This window comes from Stegostoma tigrinum, chromosome 39, assembly GCF_030684315.1.
Source record: "Stegostoma tigrinum isolate sSteTig4 chromosome 39, sSteTig4.hap1, whole genome shotgun sequence".
Classification (NCBI taxonomy): Eukaryota; Metazoa; Chordata; class Chondrichthyes; order Orectolobiformes; family Stegostomatidae; genus Stegostoma; species Stegostoma tigrinum.
The window spans coordinates 17,518,292-17,540,518 of record NC_081392.1 but is presented as its reverse complement, the minus strand read 5'-3'; the positions used below and the strand labels follow the sequence as shown (position 1 = coordinate 17,540,518).

General features: G+C 42.2%; 1 protein-coding gene across 2 annotated transcripts in view; it reads left to right on the top strand.

The window, feature by feature from the left end:
- Positions 1–14,015, top strand: part of sae1 (SUMO1 activating enzyme subunit 1) — a 116,132-nt gene extending 102,117 nt beyond the window's left edge. The window contains exons 7-9 of one of the 2 annotated variants that reach the window (XM_048522570.2): positions 6,857–7,001; positions 8,210–8,279; positions 10,289–14,015. In XM_048522570.2, coding sequence (XP_048378527.1) covers positions 6,857–7,001; positions 8,210–8,279; positions 10,289–10,381 — 308 coding nt within the window. In that variant the 3' untranslated portion in view covers positions 10,382–14,015. The remainder of the gene's footprint in view (positions 1–6,856; positions 7,002–8,209; positions 8,280–10,288) is intronic. The other variant, XM_059640888.1, reaches the window with a different exon arrangement.
- The last annotated feature ends 8,212 nt before the right edge of the window (positions 14,016–22,227 follow it).

Below are 22,227 nucleotides of genomic sequence, written 5' to 3'. Positions count from 1 at the left end.
GTTGCCTGCCTTCCCATCTCTGCCGTGGTGGGATTTGAGCCTGAGCCTCTGGATTACATTGCCTCCCCCATCACTTACCTGTGACACTTGGAAAGACAGAGTGGCCAAAGGCCTTAGATTGATGGTTCTGCAATGATCACTGCTGTAAATGATGGGTGAAATTCAAACTTGGCTTACTCGCACCTTAGCTCAGTTGCCTGCCTAAACACTATTTCTGAGGCCAGAGTTTGGCAGTTTGACAAGGTGAAGAAGCGTTCATAAGATTGTTCTCTTAGTTGTGTGGTATCGGGGGAAATTGTAGAAACCTGACTTTTCTGCTTCTAAGACCAAAGTTCAAATGTTCACACGACTTTTGGGATCCTAGGCAAGAAAACACACAACCTGATCAAAATAGTTGACTTTTGCCTTGTGAAAAGTCTGGTTGGGGCAGCAAACATGTGAATTTGGGACTGTTCTCATGTTTTTCTAAGATGGGATGGAGAGTCTCGGACGGTCACTGGGGAAAGGGAGTAGAGCTGTTCCAACCAGTTCTTTACCATAGACGAATCTCAAGCTTCTATACCAATGAAAGACAAAGAATGTTGGCCATGATTGTTTAATGTTCAAAACCCATCTGGTTCACTGATATCCTTTAGGGAAGGAAATCTACGGTCTTTACCTTGTCTGACTTACATGTAACTCCAGACTCTCAGCAGTGTGGTTGGATCCTAATTGCTGTCTGAGATGGCCTAGCAAGCCCCTCAGTTCAAGGGCAATTGGAGATGTGCAATAAATTCTGACCTTGCTGATGGTGCCCAAGTCCTGTGGAAGATTAGTTTTTTTTTAATGTTTCAGCATTTCGAGAGTTTAGAAGGGGGAGAAGTGATGGCATTGAAACATATCCAATTCTGAGCAATACTGATAGGCTGGTTCCTTTGGCTGAAGAGATTGCAGCTAGAAAGATATAAAGACACACTTGTGTTTATAAAACCACTGGATTTCTCAAAGCACTATACAGCCAATGGTTTGTGGTAGCCAATGAATTAATGTAGGAATGACCTGATAATGTATTTATGTGATAATATTGGGAGATAATTATTAACTAGGACACTGGGCAGGGCTCTCAGACTCCATGGCACTATTTAGAGCCTTTCGCATCCACCAGCCAGGTTCTGGGTCTAACATCTTATTTGAAACGTCTGCAGCAGTGCAACAGACCCTCACTACTGCACTGGAGCATCAGTCTTTTTTATTCCATGCTGAAGCCCATTTAGGATTAAAATGAAGTTTATTGCCACAAGCACCCACATGACTGTAGTGAATAGTTTACAAAGTCCTCATTTGCAGCACCACCTTGGGTGTAGATGTTAGTTTGGCATTTACTACTTCAATTGCATACAATCTAAGTTCTTAAGCACTTTGTAAATGCAGTTAACTACTTGGGGCCATACTGCACTGATTGCTTTTTTGCCATTTCTAAGGCATATAACTTGTACTTGATAGTGATGTCTGCTTTAAAAAGTTCCAAATCCTGATTGCATACTGCTGTTCAGCTTTAATCCATTATAAACTGCTGCGGTGATGGTGTTTTATATTCTGTATTAAATTTGTTGACGTAACAACAATCTCCTAGAGGTATTCAATTTTGAAACATCTAGTTTGTTTAATTGCAAATGAACTCTAAAATGAACTGTGTGTCTGCAAATCATTCCCTCGATACATTATGGTGGATTGAGCTTGTTTAGTTTTCAGTTCTTTTCTGTTGCATTCAGCAGCCATGTCTGCCATCTCATGCAGTTGTTGCATGATGAAAAACACACTGAAGGATTAACTTTGTGGAATGATGCGTATTTGACATGTATTGTCTCTTTAATCCAAACACCGAAAAACCTCAATAGAGATTAATCTTTTGTTGTGCTATCACAAAGGTGACCTTGAACAGTTTAATCGTTCCTCCCCCTCCTGATATTGGTGTAATGTAACATAATGGCCAATGTTATTTCAGTTAGCATGCCAATGATCAGTCTGCAGTAAGTCTCTGCACTCTCAGTTTTGTGAGCAGGAACATTGGCCAGAGTACACAATCCTGAACAGAAGCTGGTAATATTGTGGTGAGGATGAGATCAAGCATGGCATCACACTTCATGCTTCTTCTCTGTTTTTCCCAGTTTTCTGAGATCAGTAGGATGCCAGCACTGTGCAAAGATGTGACAAACGCACATCAAAGCAGCTGATCCCATGGAGCTGAATCACATTGCGAAATGGCATGTGGAGGAGAGGAGAAAAGGAGTGGGGGGGAGAGAGATGTATTGAAGTTTTTCTGTGTTTGTTTTTTGAGGCAATGGGCACACTGGAAGCTTTAAGTTGATTTTGAACTAAATGTTAGCTTTTGTTAATTCATTAGTTGGCTATGGGCATCCTTGGCTGGAGCAGCATTTTTTGCCAGTGCCTGGTTTTCCTTGAAAATGGTGGCAAGCTGCTGTGTTGAACAGCTGCAGTCAGTGTCTTGTAGGTTGACCCACAATGCTGTTAGGGAGGAAATTCCAGGACTCTGAACAAATGGTGACATATTTCCAAGTCAGAATAATGAGCAATTTGGAGAGGAATTTTGAAGTGGTAGCGTTCCCGTGTGTTCGCTGCCCTTGTCCTTCTAGATGTTATTGGTTTGGAAAGTGTGAATCCAGTTCAGCTTCTGGTCAGTGGTAACCCTCAGGATGTTGATAGTGGGGGATTCAGTGACAGTGAATTGATTGAAACTCAAAGACTTAGATTTTTTTTTCTGATTGGAGATGGTCATTTTGTGGCATGAATGTTACTTGTTACTTGTCAATCTAAATCTGGATATTGGGCATTTGTAAACAAATTGCTTCATTGTCTAAGGAATTGAAAACAGTGCTGAACATTGTACAATAATCAGTGAACATCCCTGTTTCAAACCTAACAATGGAAGGGTGGTGATTGATGAAGCAGCTAATAATTGTTCGGCCAAGAACACTCCCTTGAGAAATTCCTACAGATGTCATGGAGCTGAGATGACTGACTTCCAATAACCAGAGCTATCTATCTTCCTTTGTGCTAGATATGATTTGGTTTTTCCCCCCGGTTCCTTTTGACAGTAGTTTTGCTGGGACTTCTTGATAGCACACTGTCAAAGTAGCCTTGGTATCAAGGACTGTCACTCTCACTTCAGCTCTTTTGTCTGTTATTGACTATAATAAAGTCAGGAGCTGAGTGGCCCAGGCGGAACCCAAATATACTGTCAATTAAGTATGTTATTGCAAAACAAGTGCGGCTTGATACCACTGTCGATGACCCCTTCCATCACTTCACTGATGATTGAGTGTAAACTGACTGGGTTGGATTTTTCTGCTTTCTCTGTATAGGACATATCTGTGTAATGTCCACACTGTCAGTGGAATGCTGGTGTTGTAGTTGTACTGGAAGAGAAGAGCATGAATGTCAGGGCCCATAATCTTTGGCAGTGTCCAGAGCCTCCAGCTATTTCTTGATACTGCATGGAGTGAATTGAATTGGCTGAAGACTGAGATCTGTGATGCTGGGAACCTCTGGAGGACACCGAGGTGGTTCATCCACTCAGCACTTTTGCTGAATATTATTGCAAATGTGTCAGCCTTGTATTTTGCACTTTGTGCTGGGCACCTAAATCACTGAGATTGGGAATATTTGTGGAACTGCAGTGAGTTGTTTAATTGACCACAACCATTCACAACTGGGCGTAGCAGCTCTGCAGAGGAGGTGGTTCATTTGGTTTAATTCTTCTTGTGAGACTTTATAGCAGTTTCTTACTTCGGGGTTGCTTGCTAAACTATTTCAGAGATCAATAAAGAGTTGACCACCCTGCTGTGGATCTGGAGTCATGTGTAGGTCAGACCGGGTAAAGATGGTAGATTTCCTTCCCTAAAGGACATTTGTGAACTGGATGGGATTTTACAATAATTCACAATATCATGGTTAGATTTTTCATTCTAGCTATTCCTTGTTTAAATTCCACCATCTGTTAATGGGTATCAAACCCAGGTCCCAAAGGATTACTGGAATCCCTGGGATAACTAGTCCAATAACAAAACCACTAAGCCATCACTTCGTCATTACCTAGCTTGTTACATCCACATCCCATGAGTAAGCATGTTTTAAAAAGAGACAGCTAATTGACACACTCAAGCTGCCGCAGGCAGCAGGATTACCATGACCAGTTAGTCTATTTATGTGGTTTGTGGTTGAGTAACAGTTATAGGCTATGACTTCTGGGATAGCCTTCCTGCTGTTTTTCCAGAAAGATGATGTAGGGGTGGCTTTCCACCCACCTGGGAGGACAGGCAGTGTCTCTGTTTAACATCACAGCTGAAAGATAGCACAGCGTGCTCACAGGCGGTTAGCCAAGATTTGGAGCTCAAAGTCCCTGGAGCAGTTCTCAATGCCCAAACACCCAGAAGTGAGTGACACCCACCTTGAGCTTTGACTAACAATCCTTGTTCCTACTGGATCATTGTACAGGTATCTCTCTAGAGTCTTGGATCCCTCAACAAATACAGGTAAATCTTTCCCAGCAAGGACACCAGGTAGCAACATGTTTTTCTTTAACCACAACTGAAATGATCAAATTAGTCATAGAATGTGGATCTGCAGATCGAAGAAAGTTGGTATTTAACCTAGTTGTACATTTACACAAGTGATTCCACACACCAGTGCCACCATCCTGCAAAACCTTAATTAGTTTTCTTTTAATCTTATTGAAGACATTGGAAGTTAATTAATATTGCGTTTGCAAAGTCTAAAATTGGATCTTTCGGTATAATTGGTCAAGGAAGCACTGCACTGTCATTATGTCTGTACTGTGTATACTTATGTTTACCTTTCTAAAATTACACCTCAACAGTCAGACAAATGCGGTGCCAGTCTTTTTGTGCCTGAAGTGAACTCGTGCTCAATTGCCTCAGGTGACCCAACTCCCACAGAGTGGAGAAGATGGAGTGTCTAGATAACTAGCTGTTGGAACTCAGCCAATGAGAGACTGTGTCACTTTTTCATATTGTTTATGCACCCTTATCAAATGGCTGTCTGAGTGTCTGCAACAGTGCAACCACCTCATACATATGTATCGTGTACTAGGAGTGTTGGAGATTATTTTTAACATTTAACAGTCAAACAAAGATCTGAAGAGGAAGTAACTGTCCTGTGAGCGTTACAAAGACTGTTATGGATCACAAGCTGCAGATATAATTGGCCTTCCACTGTGAAAGTTTGTTAAGCAGCCAGCCATGGGAGTCAGCATTTCATAACAAAACTGAGAATGGTTGGTGTGACCTGTGGTGGGATCTTTTGGGTTCAAGATAGCGACACAGGATTCCTTTATTCCAGGATTGTTGTTGCTTTCTTCTCATTTTAAAATAAAACTAACCATTTTTCAGACCTGTGATCTGGAATGTACTGCCTGACTGTGTCGTAGAGGCATGTTCTGTCAAGGTATTCAAAAGGGAATTTGTTTATTACCTGGAAAGGAAGTGTGTACCTGGTGATGGGGAGAAGGTGGGGGGTGGCACTAGTTATTCAGAGAGTCAGCACAAATAAAATGGGTTGAATGACTTCCATATATGCTGTATCATTTCTGCAATTCTGTGGATTTTATTTCTGGAACTGTCATTAGGAACATAGAACAATACGGCGCAGAACAGGCCCTTCAGCCCTCGATGTTGCACCGACCTGTGAACTAATCTAAGCCCCTCCCCCTACACTATCCCATCATTATCCATATGCTTGTCCAAGAACTGTTTAAATGCCCCTAATGTGGCTGAGTTAACTACATTGGCAGGCAGGGCGTTCCACACCCTTACCACTCTCTGAGTAAAGAACCTGCCTCTGACATCTGTTTTAAATCTATCACCCCTCAATTTGTAGCTATGCCCCCTCGTACAAGCTGACGTCATCATCCTCGGAAAAAGACTCTCACTGTCCACCCTATCTAATCCTCTGATCATCTTGTATGTCTCTATTAAATCCCCTCTTAGCCTCCTTCTCTTCAATGAGAACAGACCCAAGTCCCTCAGCCTTTCTTCATAGGGCCTGCGCTCCAGACCAGGCAACGTCCTGGTAAATCTCCTCTGCACCCTTTCCAATGCTTCCACATCCTTCCTGTAATGGGGCGACCAGAACTGCACACAGTATTCCAAATGAGGCCACACTAGCGTTTTGTACAATTGCAGCATGACATCACGGCTCCGGAACTCAATCCCTCTACCAATAAAACCTAAAACACCATAACCCTTCTTAACAGCACTATCAACCTGTGCGGCAACTTTCAGGGATCTATGTACACGGACACCAGGATTCTTCTGCACATCCACACTACCAAGAATCTCTCTATTGACCCGGTATTCTGCCTTCCTATTATTCCTCCCAAAGTGAATCACCTCACATTTATCTGTATTAAACTCCATTTGCCACCTTTCAGCCCAAATAGGATTCTAATTGCCACACCAGTGACTGATTTTCTTTTCCCACAGTAGATAACCTCCACTAATCTGAAATGAGATTTTATTTAATATAGTGTTTTGTTTGGTTACAACCTGTTGGTTCTCCATATGCAACACTGGTTGCATTGTGATGGTGAGTGAACTTTGCCTAGTGTCTGAGGTGGTAAGCAAATCAGAGTGGTGATTCCAAGAGCCTTTTTCAGGCAGTGATTCTAGATCATTTGTAACGCTCAGTATAAATTAAATTCTTCACATCTGCACACCCCATAATTGTTCTTACATGCCTTAAATGTACCAGCAATGATGCACCTTGAGCTACCATTTCTAAGAGGCGATGAATCACGATTTTTTTTGCCTTTTGTTTTTCTGTTATTTTATTCGGGCAGTTCTGTTGAAATTCCGAAGCACGAAGGCTCGAGATCCGTTGCCGGAATACTACGAAGAAGATTCAGAACTACTGCTGCAGCTGAGGAGCAAAGTGTTGGATTCTTTGGGGGTGAAGAGTGACCTGCTTACAGATGAATTTGTCAGGTAAAGACTTATCTCTTCACTCATACTGGTAAAGTATACAAATGCGCACACGTACCCAATTTTGTCCCGAATAAAAACCAAAGTCCTTTTTGTACCTGTTTCTCAGGATTTCCCTTACTCTTACAAAGTTGCTAACTCTTTATAGGGCAGTTCCAAACTGCTCTCTGGTACCTCATGGAAAAGTTCACATGCTGTTGAAGTTGAGTCTCACAATTTGTGTTGGCAGCAGGAGTGCTTTCGGCCCATCATGTCAGTGCCTAACCCTCTGTAGGAGTTGTCTGGTGAATCCAGTCACCTCTTGCCCTTTCCCTTGGAAATATTTCCTCTTCAGATATTTGTCCAGTTCCTTTCTTAAGATTCAATCTGCGTCCACAACCCTTCATCACAATATGCAGGCTCTGTAACCATGAAGGAGGCAGAGATCGGGCTTGGTCCTGTCCTCAAGCACCCACAAACCACTTGTATTCCCCCATTTCCCCCAACAAACCTGTCAAAATAGCAATGTACAGACTGGAATAAACAAATGACTTTTCTGTGCTGGAGAAAAAGAGATTAACGGAAAGGATTACTTAAATATCAAGTCTGCTGAGGGTTTTGACAGATGGTAAGATAAAACCAAGGAGGAAACCATTTCTACCATGAAGGGCAGGTGTCTGTTTAATATTGTTGGTGGTTAAGGGTGTCTGTTTCCCCTAACTTTTATTGAATAATCCAAATCATTTTACAAAATATTCAAACTTTGCAAGATTTTCCGTCACTTGACCGTACCTTAGTTTTTTTTATTATTTTAGTTCTACTGAAATTAGGAATGAAATTTTAGTGTAGCACCAGATATTGTTACAATAATCCTCAGGCCCATGACGGAGAGCGGGAAGAGCATATAATGTTTGTACTGCCATTTGCAATACCATTCTCACTCCTGTATGTGTGGCCTCTGCGTATAGGAAATCCAGGCTCTGCTGTGGTTTTCATCCCACGTCCAAACCCTCTCGGGAAGAGCCACCCAAATCTATGACCAGGTCCCTATGTGAGTGATGATTACTAGTCAAAATGCTTTTGAATCCAGATCCCACACATTCTGGGGAGAGCGTGAGCGAAGAAAATGGGCACAAAAAAATGAAATCAGTTAATTTCAAGGTGAATTCCATGTCATGAGCCAAAGGTCTAATCTATACCGATTACAAACTCTTATCTCTTCCCTCCCTCAGCTCGTGTTTTTCAGAGTTAGCACCAGTGTGTGCTGTTGTGGGTGGAGTGCTCAGTCAGGAAATTGTGAAGGTAAGATCATTACTGAAAGTATCCGTGAATACTAAAGCACATGCACAGATTCCCTCAGGTGACGGAGCTGCCTGGTTTGTCTGAGTGTGATTCACAGGAACGGTTCCTGCCAGTCCCCATGTTAAAGCTGTGGCATAACACACTTTTTCAGTCGCTTAAAACTGCTTAACTCTAACTCTCATTCAAAAAGCAAGTTTATGTTTCCACATTAAATTGGAAACCTGGAAAGCAACTGGTATGGTCAGAGTATCTTAGTTCAATTCGCACAACCTTTTTTGTTGTGTTGTGATAAAATGAAGGAAGTGCAACACTCACAACTTAGACCGCAGAACTTTGAACAGACCTCAACTTGATCTTTCTGGCTGAATTGCCTGACTTCAAAACAATTCACTGGACCAGGGTAGGGGTTTGATGAGGTCAGTTTTCAGACAATGTATCTCCTCATGTAGGAATCTAGAATTAGGTAGCACCATTTTGAAATAAGGGCTGTCCCCTTTTAAAATGGTGATATGGAGGACTTTCTCCTCTCTGAGGGCCATTGACCTTGAGCAGTGGAGGCTTGAGAGTCAAAGGGTTTGAGGCACAGACAGGAAAATGGAGTTAAGGCCAAAACTACATCAGACTTCGCCTTCTTGAAGAACAGAAGAGGAAAACTCCTGCTTCCTATTATTTTTATGCTCTTATGACTTGTGCATCACCTTCTACCAGACATTTAGATTAAAGTGAAGATTTTCAGTTTTACTTCTGGTTGTTGCTGTTATGAATGCCTCCTTCAGGTTGTTCCTTTATTGGTCTTTTGATTTCAATATTGACTTCCTACCTAAACCATGCTGTACAGCTTGTGTTGATGTAAGGTGTGCAGAGTTGCTTTATTAGGGTGGTTAAATGTCTGTATAGTGAAGATGAAGCCATTTTGATGCTGCCGAGTAACTCTGTGAAGAAGTAATTCAACAAACTGCTTTTCCCATCAGGACCCTGTGAGTAATTATCACCTTGAGCACTGTCACTTGCACGACCAAATCTCATGTAACAAACTACTTCTGGTAATATTCCATCAGAAGGCTCTATCCTGTTGTTGCCAACTGATTTAATGGGATGTTAGAATAGCGCAGAGCAGTGAGGATTCAGCCATTCAGCCTATTGAATACATCCCAATCTTATTGAAGAGCATCCCATTGGTCCTGCTTATTCCGGTTTCCTACAACTTTTTTTTCCTTCAAGTGTTCATCCAATTCTCTTTTGGGGGGAAGCTGCAGTTGAGGCTGTATACACTATCCTATCAGGCAATGCATTCCAAAACCTAACCACTCAATGCATGAACATGTATTTCTGTATGTCAGTCCTGTTACCAGCACCTCACCTATTGGAAACAATTTCTCTTCTTTTACTTGATCCAAATCCTTTGTGCCTTCTTAGCCTTTTCTGCTGTAAAACAAACAAAGCAAAACTATACCTATCAATCCAAGTATCCCTCATCCCTGGGGCATTCTGTTAAATTTGATCTAAACTGTCTCTCGCGCTCTCTCTCTCTCTCTCACGCACTCGCTCTCACTCTCTAACCTCAATGTCCTCCCTTAAGTGTGGCGCCTAGAATTGGACATAGTCCTCCAGCTGGTATTTTATATCTGCTGCAATTGGTCTCACTGCCCTGGGGAAAAAAAGTAAGGTCTGAAAATCAGGAAGGGTTTCATATCACACCTGGTGATCCAGCCTGAAAAGCTGGACCAGGATGAGGACTGGAGCAGGCTTGACTGTGAACCTCTACATAATCAAATAAACTGACCGTGCCCTCGCTGTAAACTGAAAGGTGAAGAGTGGGTGTGTATGTGATGTAATGGAAAGAGTCTGTGGGCCCACCAAGCAACAAGAATTAGCACCATCAGAAGAAGGTGGTGGCAAAAAGTACAGCGCTGTGCTGTTGCTATCTGCTGCAGTTTTATAAATAACTTTAAGCATGGACTGGCTAATGCTCATGTTGTGAGGAATGACTTTCTGTATGTTCTCCGCAGGCCTTGTCTCAACGGGATCTTCCACACAATAACTTCTTCTTCTTTGATGGATTGAATAGTAATGGAATTGTCGACTGCATTGGACCTAAATGAGAAAAGTCTTCAGAAGATCAGCAATGGTTATTGAGTCTTCAAAGTGCACCTACCCAGCCATTCCTGCAGCCTTTGGCTGCAATCACCGTTGAACACCAATACATTTTTTTAAAGAAAAGCGTCCAGACAAAGTTACTTAGATAATGCGAGATAATTTTGTATGAAACTGGAAAATTGAAATTGACAAGTTAAATGGGCAGTGAATGAAGAAGTCAGTGTTGGGTATCTCCACATCCAAATAAATGCAGTTAAAGTCACTGTCGATATTCCGTTTCACTTTGAGTAATGTTGATGTTATCTTGTGCATCTGGTTATTAGCAGTTGATCCTGCTCAGATGTATGCAGCTGGCATGTCCGTACAGTTCACAGCTGGGCATGGCTGTTTCTGCCACACAATTCATACACATATACTCACTCACATCACTGAGGTTTTTATAGGCAGGTCTAATTCAAAAGGAAGCATTTGATCCACTCAGCATGACAAACACTATTATTACCAAACCCGAAACATTAACTTGGATTTCTCTTTACAGATGCTGTCTGACCTGCTGAGCTTTTCCAGCAATTCCTGTTTTTGTTATGAATATTACTATTTCTGATAATCATAATGCCATTATAATTGCAGAGCTGGTCCGTTCTTATAGTAGCAGCACTGAAGAGGAAGTTAACGGTCAAAAACCTCGAACCTTCTTGTCTACTGTTCCTCTGTCCTTAGTTCCTGTGTTGTGTCCATTCCACACTGATCTCTCATCTCTCCAGTTTCTGGCTCCCACTGGCAGAACATCAGCTGTAAATATATCAAAGTGAGATGCTGAAAATGTGAAGATCGATATTCATTTAAACCTTTGCACAAGGATCCATAACTTTGTCATTCTTGAAATGCTTAGCCATCCCATCCGTGAACTGACCCATGTTGCTGAACATGAAACCTCTGAAGATTCTTTTGCGTCTTTGCACTTGCTACATAATGGGGTATTAGCTTAGGTGACCAATTGCTTATGTAGGGTGCGCATGGGGCTGATGAGGCAAATATAAATTGCCTTTTGGGGAGGTGATGATTTAGGAACTGCTGCTCCCTTCATTGTGGTGTAGATGTGCCTAGAGCACTGATGGAGAGCAAATCTCAGCATTTTGACCCAGTGACTGTGAAAGAAGTGATATAGTTCCCAGTTGAGGGTAGGTTTTTGAGGAGGGTATTTAGAAAGGTAGACGGCTATAGACACAGAATTGCAGAACTTAGATCCCAGTCATGGCTGCCAGTGGTAGAACCATCAAAGTCCTGGATGTGCAAGAAGCCATAATTTGCAACAGTGAAAAGATCTTGTAAGGTTGGAGCAGGCTACTGAGATAAGGAGTGAAAAAGCCAAGGAGGAATTTGAAAACAAAACTGAGCATTTCTGATTGAGTAATCTGCTGGAACTTGTTAGTTGAACTCACTTAATGAGCTGCCCAAATCTGTCCTTGGTACACCAGTTAGAACCAACAGGGAGTTATCTCTATGTTGTAGCCCACTATCCAATGCTCTTTTTAATGTTAATAGGCAGGCTGAGTTTCCAATAAAAGAAATATTGGAATTTTTTTGAGAGCTCAAACCTGTTGTGGGCGTGTTATTTCAATGCAATCCAAGGTGGAAAGGACAGAGTAACAGTTGGAAATAAACCACTGTGAAGCAGACAAAGCACAAGTTTATGTTTGGTTTTCTTGGGTTGGTTTGCCTGGAACAGATCATTAGTCCAAAGGCAAAGACTATAGCTTGAGGGGCACCACTCTATGTCAAGCGTTGCTGACCATGAAAGTTTCCCACTGTTAGTGCCACCCATTGCCTTGCTAGAATGATTTGTAGGTTGGTCATCAACCTGTTTTGGCTGACAATGAATGTATTTTCCTTGACCATCAGGTCCTGTGTGGGACTTGAACCTGGAGCTTCTGGTTTAGAAGCAGGGATGCGACTTACTGTGCCCTAAAAGCTGATCGAAGGATGGCTTCCAGGGGCTCATGTGGTGCAGAGTTTCCCTACCCCTGGACTGTAAATCCCAGCTGCTGCAGAGGTATGCAGTAACGTCTCTGAACAGGTTGATTAGAAAAATAGGTGAAAACAAAAAGGACAGCTTCCATGCACTGAACTTTCCAGGAAGCTGTTAGTTAATTTTGGGAAACCAGATGCTTAAAATGTACCAGCAAGCAAACCAGTTATCTTTGGAAAACCCTAAAGAGGATAGAGACTGTCAAGGATTTAATCAGAAGAAATGAAGAAAGTTATTTTAAACTGTTAAACAATTCAATGTTCTTTAGAAAGCTAAAGATAAAATCAATGTAAATGTTTCTAATAATTAACAAGGACATAGAGCTACTTAAAGAAATCTTTGCCATTTCACTCATTCACTCCGTGTTATACTAGGAATTGAGATGATATGTGCATCCATGTAGGGAAGGTGACGACCTGGTGGTCATATTGCTTGAGTGTTAACCTAGAGACCCAGGTAATGTTCGAAACCTCCCACAGCAGATGGTGGAATTTGAATTCAATAAAAGTCTGGAATTAAGATGCTAATATTTCAAGCCCATGAATCCATTGTCAGTTGTTGGAAAAACTCACTGGGCCACTAATGTCCTTCAGGGAAGGAAACTACCATCCTTACCTGGTCTGACCTACATGTAACTCCAGACCCACAGTAATGTGGCTGACTCTTAAATATCCTCTGGGATGATCAATAAATGCTAGCTGAGTCAATGACACACTCATTCCATGAATGAATAAACAAAAAAATTGACAGAATTGTTATAGCCATTCTGTCCATCATGTCTGCACTGCCTCTCCAAATGAGCACTCCATATTTTAATTTGTTCATGGCTGGCATTTGTGGCCCAGAGGGCAGCTCAAAATCAAAGACATTACCGTGGATCTAGGTCAGGCCGGGTAACGGCAGCAGATTTCCTTCCCCAAAAGAGCATTGGTGACCCAGATGGGATTTTATGACAACAGCCATTGCATGGTCACCATTAAACTAGCATTTTTTTTCCCCCAAATTTCACTACCTGCCCTGGTGGAATTCAAATCCCAACTCCAGGTCCCCTGAGCATTAACCTGGAGTTCCCGATTGCTTACCTCAGTGACATTATTAGTAAGCCACCAATTCCACTTTGTGCAATGTTCCTTCTCTTCCGAGAACTGTCTAATTCCCTTTGGAATCCCTCCATTGAGCTTGCCTGCACCCGATTCTCAGACAGCGTATTCCTGACCTTAACCACTGGCCCCGTGAAAAAGACACTCCTTGTGTCATACTGCTTCTTTTACGAATGAGTTGAATGTTTTGATGTCAAACAAGTTCTTTACCCTGTACTGTATAACTGCAGTGATGTTGTAATTCTTGATTTCAACATTGAAGTGCTTACAAGCGACTGTACAGAATGTCAGTGTGCAAACATTCATAGTCACCGCTCTGTCAATCGAGATGTTAACCCTTTAATTGCACCTGGGTTAGTGCATCAGTTTATACATCACAGAGGGCTTTGATAAGTCAACACTTCAATTTTGTGACATTTTCAGCATTGTATTCCTTTTATCTTGAAGTAGTTTGTTGTAGGCTATCTGTGTTCTCTTTACCTTTGACTCAATAAGCAATTAAAAGTCATTATGCACTTTCTAATTATGCATGTGTCGAAACTGTGGTGGAGATAATGTTACATCAGAGTGGCTGAATTACGCTGTCAGATCAAATTGAGAAGGGTTTCCCTGAGTGATAATCAATTCTTAACCATCACGTGGTTCTCTTCAATGAAAAGTTCCTCCTTCAGTTCAGTTTGATTTCAGTTACAATTTTGTGTAAACCTCATTTCCCTCTGTTCACGAGGTTTATAATTGATGCCCTGTCTATTTTGTCACGCACCTCTTACCTGTGAGCAATGTTTACTCAAATGTAACTGAAGAGGTTGAGAGATACTCTTATGTGGTAATCTCAGTTTCTGCTTCCTTCTGAGCACCTTTTAGGGATTTAATGAGCCACTTTGGTCATAAACAAGGACTGCAATCACGTGTGTCCAACCTACTGACAAATAGAATTGCTGAGAGTAGGGAAATTCAAAGCTAATCAAACTTAGTTTGCTGTATTTATTAGAGACATACAGCACAGCAACAGATCCTTCAGTCCAACCAGTCCACATCGACTACAATTTCAAACTAAACTAGTCCCACCTGCCTGTGTTTGGCCCATAGCCCTCCAAACATTTCCTATTCATGTACCTGTCCAAATATCTTTTAAACATATCCACATCCACCACTTCCATCAAGGGCAGGATGGCGTTGGCAGAGTCGACAGTATCTGCATTCCTATGGCCGTGCTTGTTTTCATTGGATCCTTTTCTCCCCTTTGTATTTTTCTGCCAAAGAGCTCCCTTTATCAGGTAGTTTTAAGGGAAAAGTGAGTCACTAAAACTAATAATGAAAACTAAACGTAGCTCCTGTGTGGAGTGGGCTGGTGAAGGCCGGAGTGGGACTGTAGCAGCAGAGAAGGAAAAGTTGGATTCCCTAAGTTATCTTCCTTCATTTTTTAAAAAAATTATTTTAAGTTAATGCGAACGGTGCCTATGCACTGTTTTCTATATTGAATAAATGATTCACTTCCTCTAGAAGTTCATTCCACACACGAACCACTCTGTTTTTAAAAAGAAATTGTCCCTCATGTCTTTGTTAAATACTTCTGTCTCCTTAAAAAAAAATGCCCCCCCTAGTTTTGAAATTCCCCATCCTAGGGAAAAATCATCTACTGTTCACATTATCTATGCCCCTCATGATTTTACAAACCTCTATAAGATCACCCCTCAACCTCGTACGCTCCAGTGAAAAAGTCCCAGCCTATCCTTATAACTCAAACCCTCCATTCCCAGCAACACCCTGGTAAATCTTTTCTGAACCCTCTCCAGCTTAATAACATCTTTCCTGTGACAGGGTGACCAGAACTGGACGTACTACTTATAACAATCGTGACACTTTTTAAAAAAATTAACTTTTCCCGCTGGTTGTTCACACTGATTCATTCACCAGAATGTTGAGGGTTTAAGACCCAGACCCCACAAATCTGGGCTGAGGGGAGAGTGTGTAAGCTAGTCCCCTTCATGACTGGGATGGTCCTTGTTAATGGCAAGTATTTGGGTGGAGAGTCATTAAACATGGGGAGGTTGTTCAACTGTAGCCAGCACACTCTAGCTGACCATAAGAACTAGGAGCAGGAGTAGGCCATCCGGTCCCTCGAGCCTGCCCTGCCATTTAATAAGATCATGGCTGATATTTTTGAGACTGAGCTCCACTTACCCACCCACTCACCATAACCCTTAATTCCTTTACTGTTCAAAATGTTATCTAGCCTTGCCTTAAAAACATTCAGCGAGGTAGCTTCAACCACTTCACTGAGCAGGGAATTTCACAGATTCACAACCCTTTGGGTGAAGAAGTTCCTCCCGACCTCAGTTCTACATCTGCTTCTCTTTACCTTGAGGCGATGCCATCTAGTCCTAGTTTCACCTGCTAGCGGAAACAACCTCCCTGCCTCCACCTTATCTATTCCCTTCATAATCTTATATGTTTCTATAGGATCTCCCCTCATTCTTCTGAATTCCAATGAGTATAATCCGGTCTACTCAGTCTCTCCTCATAATCCAACCCTCTCAAATCTGGAATCAACTGAGTGAATCTCCTCTGCACCCACTCCAGTGCTAGTATATCTCTTAAGTAAGGAGACCAAGTCTGCAAACAGTACTCCAGGTGTGCCCTCACCAGGGCCCTACACAGCTGCAGCATTGCCTCCCTGTTTTTAAACTCCATCCCTCTAGCATTGGCAGACAAAATTCCATTTGCCTTTTTAACCACCTGCTACACCTGCAATCCTATCTTCAGCAATTCATGCACAAGGACACTGAAGTCTTTTTGTACAGCAGCATGCTGTAATTTTAACTATTTGAAACATTGTCTATTTTGCTGTTAATCCTACCAGAATGGATGACCTCACACTTATCAACATTGTACTCCATCTGCCAGATCTTTGCCCACTCACTTAGACTATCTATATCCCTCTGCGGACTTTCAGTTTCTTCTGCACACTTTGCTCTACCACTCACCTTAGTGTCATCTGCAAATTTTGACACACCACACGTAGTCCCCAACTCCAAATCATCCTTGTAAATTGTAAACAACTGAGGTCCCAACACTTATCCCTGACACACACCACTAGCCACTGACCGCCAACCAGAAAAACACCCCATTTACCCCTACTCTTTGCTTTCTACTGGTCAACAAATCCTCTATCCATGCCAATACATTACCTGTAATACTGTCCAACTTTATCTTGTGTAGCAGCCTTTGGTGTGGCACCTTTTCAAATGCCTTCTGCAAATCCAGATACACCACATTCGCAGGTTCTCCATTGTCCACCGTGCAAGTAATGTCCTCAAAGAATTCTACCAAATTAGTTACATAAAGGTTCACCCTTCATGAACCCATGCTGGGTGTTCCAGTGGGACAATTTATATCCAGACGCCTTGCTATTTCTTCCTTGATGATAGATTCAATCATTTTCCCCACTACCAAAGTTAAGCTAACTGGTCTATAGTTTCCTGCTTTTTGTCTACTTCCTTTTTTAAACAGTGGTGTCATGTTGGCTGTTTTCCAATCTGCGGGAGCCACCCCAGAGTCCAGTGAATTTTGGTAAATAATTACTAGTGCATTTGCCATTGCCCCCGTCACCTCTTTTAGTACCCTGGGATGCATTTCGTCAGGGCCAGGAGACTTGTCTACCTTTAGCCCCCATTAGCTTCCCAGCACTGCCTCCTTAGTGATAATGATAGTTTCTAGGTCCTCACCTGCTATAACCTTCTTGCTATTAGTTTTCGGCATGTTATTTGTGTCTTCCACTGTGAAGATCGACACCAAATAAATGTTTAATGTTTCGGTTATTTCCTCATTCCCAGTTATTAAATTGGCCTTCTCATCCTCTAAAGGACCAATGTTTACATATTTATAGAAACTTTTGCTGCCTCTTTTTATATTCTGAGCTAGTTTACTCTCATAATCTATTTTAACATATTTTGTGGCTCTCTGTTGGCCTTTAAAGATTTCCTAGTCTACTAGTTACCCACTACCCTTTGCTTTTTTAATGTGTTTTTTCTCAATCTGATACTTTCCTTTATTTCCTTAGACACTCATGGCTGGCTCTCTCGTTTCCTACAGTTCTTCCTTATCACTGGAATATACTTCTGAGCACTGTGCAAAATTGTTTTGAAAGCCCTCCACTGTTTCTCAATTGACCCACCACAAAGTTTTTGCTCCCATTACACCTTAGCTAACTCCTTCCTCATTCCTTCATAGTCACCTTTGTTGAAGCACAGGACATAGGTACTGAATTTAACCTTCTAACACTCTATCTGTATTTCAAATTCGACCATACTGTGATCGCTCCTTCGGAAAGGATCCCTAACTGTGAGATCGTTAATTATTCCTGTCTCATTACACAGGACTAGATCTATGAAAGCTTGCTCCCTCATAGGTTCCATTACAAATTGTTCAAGAAAATTATCATGGATGCATTCTATGAACTCCTCCTCAAGGCTGCCATGACCAACCTGGTTTGACTAATCAAAATGTAGATTAAAATTCCCCCAGATAATTGCTGTACCATTCTTACATCTATTAGCTATTTCTATGCTTATTGCCTGCCCCACCGCGATGCCATTATTTGGTGGCCTATAGACCACACCTATCAGTGACTTCTTCTCCCTGTTATTCCTAGTTTCCACCCAAATGGATTCAACCCTTTGTTCAGTGGAACCTACATCATCTCTCACTACTGCCCTGACATCATCCGTAAAAATCAAGAGCAACTCCACCTCCTTTACCTTCCTGTCTGTCCTTCCAAACAGTTTGATACCCCTGGATATTTAACACCCAGTCATGATCATCCTGTAACTATGTCTCTGTAATGGCCATTAAGTCATACCCACTTGCCATGATTTGCACCGTCAACCCATCCACCTTGTTTCGAATGCTCCGAGCATTCAGATAAAGTGCCCTTATGCCAGTTTTGGCACCTTGTTTTTGGGTCCTATTACCTCCATTATTAACAGCTCTTGAGTTCTCCTTCCCTTTAACTTTTTTCCTAATTTTCAATGGAGTTGACGCTTCCTCGTCACCTACTGTTTTGCCTTACGTTAATTTTTTTTTTCTCTCTACACGCACTTTCCCTTCCCTCCTACTTACAAGTTTAACCCTATTAACCACCCTATTTACACTTTTTGCCAGAACACTGGACCTGGCCCTGTTCAGGTGGAGTCAATCCCAGTAATATAGATCCCTCCTGTCCCAGAACTGATGCCATTGCCCCAAGCCAGAAGACCAGGGAGTGTAATCATTGTTATCCCCTGCCATCTCAGGAGGATTTATCGTTTGACAACCTGTTTGACCAGACTATTACAACTCACCTGTGGTCACTGCGTTCTGAAATTCACAGGATTGCTACAATGCAGGAGGAGACCAGTTAGCTTATCATTTCTGCACCCATTCTGTCACCCAAATCTCCAGCCTTTTCCCCATATTCCTGCTCACCATTCCTATTTAAATATGCATCCATTACCCCTCTTGAAAGCCTCAATTGAACCTGCCACCAGGACATTTCCAGACAGTTAACTATGTGCTGAGTGAGAAAGGTTTTCCCTCACATCACCCTAGTTCCATTTGCACATCACTTTAAATCTATGCTGTCTCATTTTTTTTTGTCTTATGAGCAGGAACAGCTCTCCCTATCTACTCCGTCCAGTCCACACTCAATTTTGGAACCTCTATAACATCTCCCGTCAGCCAGCTTCTCTTCAAAGAAAACAGTCTTCCACCTTCTTTACACAAAATTGAGTCAAAAAGAGAAAGGAAGCATGCGTAAGGTTTAGGAAACTGGAATCTGGCAAGGCCCTTGAGTAATATAAAAGAAGCAGGAAAGAACTTAAACAAGGAATTAGGAAAGCTGAAAAGGACCCTGCGGGTAGGAATACGGAGAATTCCAAAGCATTTTAATATGTATATATTAGGAGCAAGAGGGTAGCCAGAAGGGCAAGGTCCATACAAAGTACATCAATATTTACCAAGGAGAAGGATGTGGATCATGGTGAGTGTAGGGCAGGGTATGGTGATTCTAGGACATGTCAATATTGAGAAGGACAAAGTGTTGAGTATCTTAAAAAGGCATTAAGTTTGATAAGTCCCCAGGGCCTGATGGGAATTATCCCGGGATATTGAGCGATGCAAGGAAGGACATGGTCAGGGCCTTGGCAGAGCTTGTTGTATCCTCTTTAGCCATAAACGAGGTCACAGAAGACTGGAAATTAACCAATGTTGTTCCTTTTTTAAACAGAGTAAACAGGGATAATCCAGGAAATTACAGAGCAATGAGCCTTACATCAGTGGTAGGGAAATTATTGGCGAAGATACTTAGGGACAGGATTTACTCACATTTGGAAAAGAATGGACTTATTAGAGATAGTCAGCATGGCTTTATGTGGGAGAGCTGTTGTCTCACAAATTTGCCTAAGTTTTCTAAGGAAGTGATAAAGATGGTTGTAAGGGTGGGGCAGTGAATATTGTCTGCATTGACTTTACTAAAGCATTTGATAGGGTCCCTAGTGGTGGGCTTGTCCAGAAGATTAAGTCACAGGGGATCCACAGTGAGTTAGTACATTGGATACAGAATTGGCTCAGTCCTAGAAGACAGACATTGGTTATGGATCATTATTTTTCCAACTGGAGGTCTGTGACCAGTGGTGTTCCACAAGGATCAGTGCTGGGACCTCTGTTGTTTGTAACATGTATGAATGATTTGGATGAAAATATAGGGCTGGTCTGATTAGGAACTTTGCAGGTGACTCAGATTGGTGGAGAAGTAGATAGTGAGGAGGGTTGTCAAAGGATATAGTGGGATATAGATCAGTTGGACAGAGAAATGGCAGATGGAGTTTAATCCAGACAAGCGTGAGGTCATGCGTTTTGGATGCAATTCTGGAACTCCCCCTCTAAAAGCATTGGGTGTCTACTTACAATGGTCCAAGAAGGCAGCTCACCACCAACTTCTCAAGGGGGCAACTAGGGACAGATTGTAGTTACTGACCAACCAGCACTGCCCACTTCCCAGAAATGAAGGGGAAGAAAAGGAACTTTAGTTTAGCCACATTTGGAGTGCAGTTCTGGTCACCACATTATAGGAAAGGTGTGGATGCTTTGGAGAAGGTGCAAAAGAGGTTTATCAGGATGTTGCCTGGATTAAAGTGTTTTTTGCCAAAAGAAGAGGCTGGAAAAACTTGGAATTGCCCTCACTAGCATATCAGAGACTAAGAGGTGACCTGAAAGAAGTATATTAAATAATGAGGGCCGTGGATCTTTTTCCCAGGGTTGAAATATCAAACATTAGGGAGCATAGATTTATGGTGAGAGGGGAAAGTTTGAAGGAGATATGCACGGTGAGTTTTTTAACACAGAGAGCTGAAGGAGCTACCAGGGGAGGTCATAGAAGCAGATTCAGTAGCAACATTTAAGAGGCGTTTAAAGAGATACGTGAACAGGCAGGGATAGGGAGAGATACGGACCATGCACAGGCAGATGAGATTTAGAATGGCATCATGATCAGTGCATAATCGGCTGAAGGGCCTGGTCTATGTTCTCTGCATTTTTCAATCTATCCTCATTGCTGAACTTGAATCGAGAGCTTCTGACTTTGAGATACCACCATGCCTGAAGACCTCTGGCACTACCACAGTGTCCTCTTTCAGAGTTGACTTGAAACTAAGACCCTTTCTGCTGCTTGGTAGGTGTAAGGGCTCCCAGTGGCACTATTAGAGTTCTCTCCTAGCCAATCGGTAACAGGAATAGTGATGTTACTGCATACTGTCAATTTAACCCTAAATCAGCAACAGTAAAGTGGATTACCTGATTGCATTTTGTTCCTGACTTTCTGCATATGAGGCTAATGTTTTTCAGCATGACAGCACTACCTTAGCTGTAGAGCAGGTTGAGAGTTTCTCAAGCCATGAAAGGCTCTGTTTAAATACAGGCCCTTTTGCTTTCTCAGGATTCCACTCTCTGTGTTCGTGAACGAGCAGAACCTGTTTTATTTTTACCTCACAGCAAACTTCCTCGTAAGAATGTGTTTTTTTCCAGTTGGCTTTGTGTTTCTGTTGCAACCACCATTCCTCCCCCTCGCAAACCATACCCTGTTTTATGTCTCCAGAGCCTCAGCTGATAGTTGTTGGCGTGAGAATGGCTCAGCACAAATGGCACTGTGCCATATCAGCTCATCAGCTGGTATGCAGTCCATCAGCAGCACAAACAATTTTCAGAAATACAAAAGATAAGGTGGTACCTTCCCTGAGACCTGCCTTGATTCAGTCTGTTTACTGAGCATCAGTGGAGCTCAGTGTGTTCACAGCAACGCATTAACCCTTTCCTGCCATAACACATCTCCACTAGTCAGAGTATCTTATAATGTGGGAATGAGGGCTTCAGAATTATCCGTGCAGTTTCATTGCCACCATTGCTCTCTGTGTGAAACTGAAACCCCTCATCCACCTGCTCGTCACTTTCTATCTACAATCCTGCTTTCGAAAAAGAGTGTGAAATAACACGTTGTAGAGCTGGATGAATACAGCAGGCCAAGCAGCATCAGGGGAGCAGGAAGGCTGATGTTTTGGGTCTGGACTCTTCTTCTCATTTTCTGAAGGAGGGTGCAGACCCGAAATGTCAGCCTTCCTGCTCCTCTGATGCTGCTTGGCCTGCTGTGTTCATCCAGCTCTACAACGTGTTATCTCAGATTCTCCAGCAT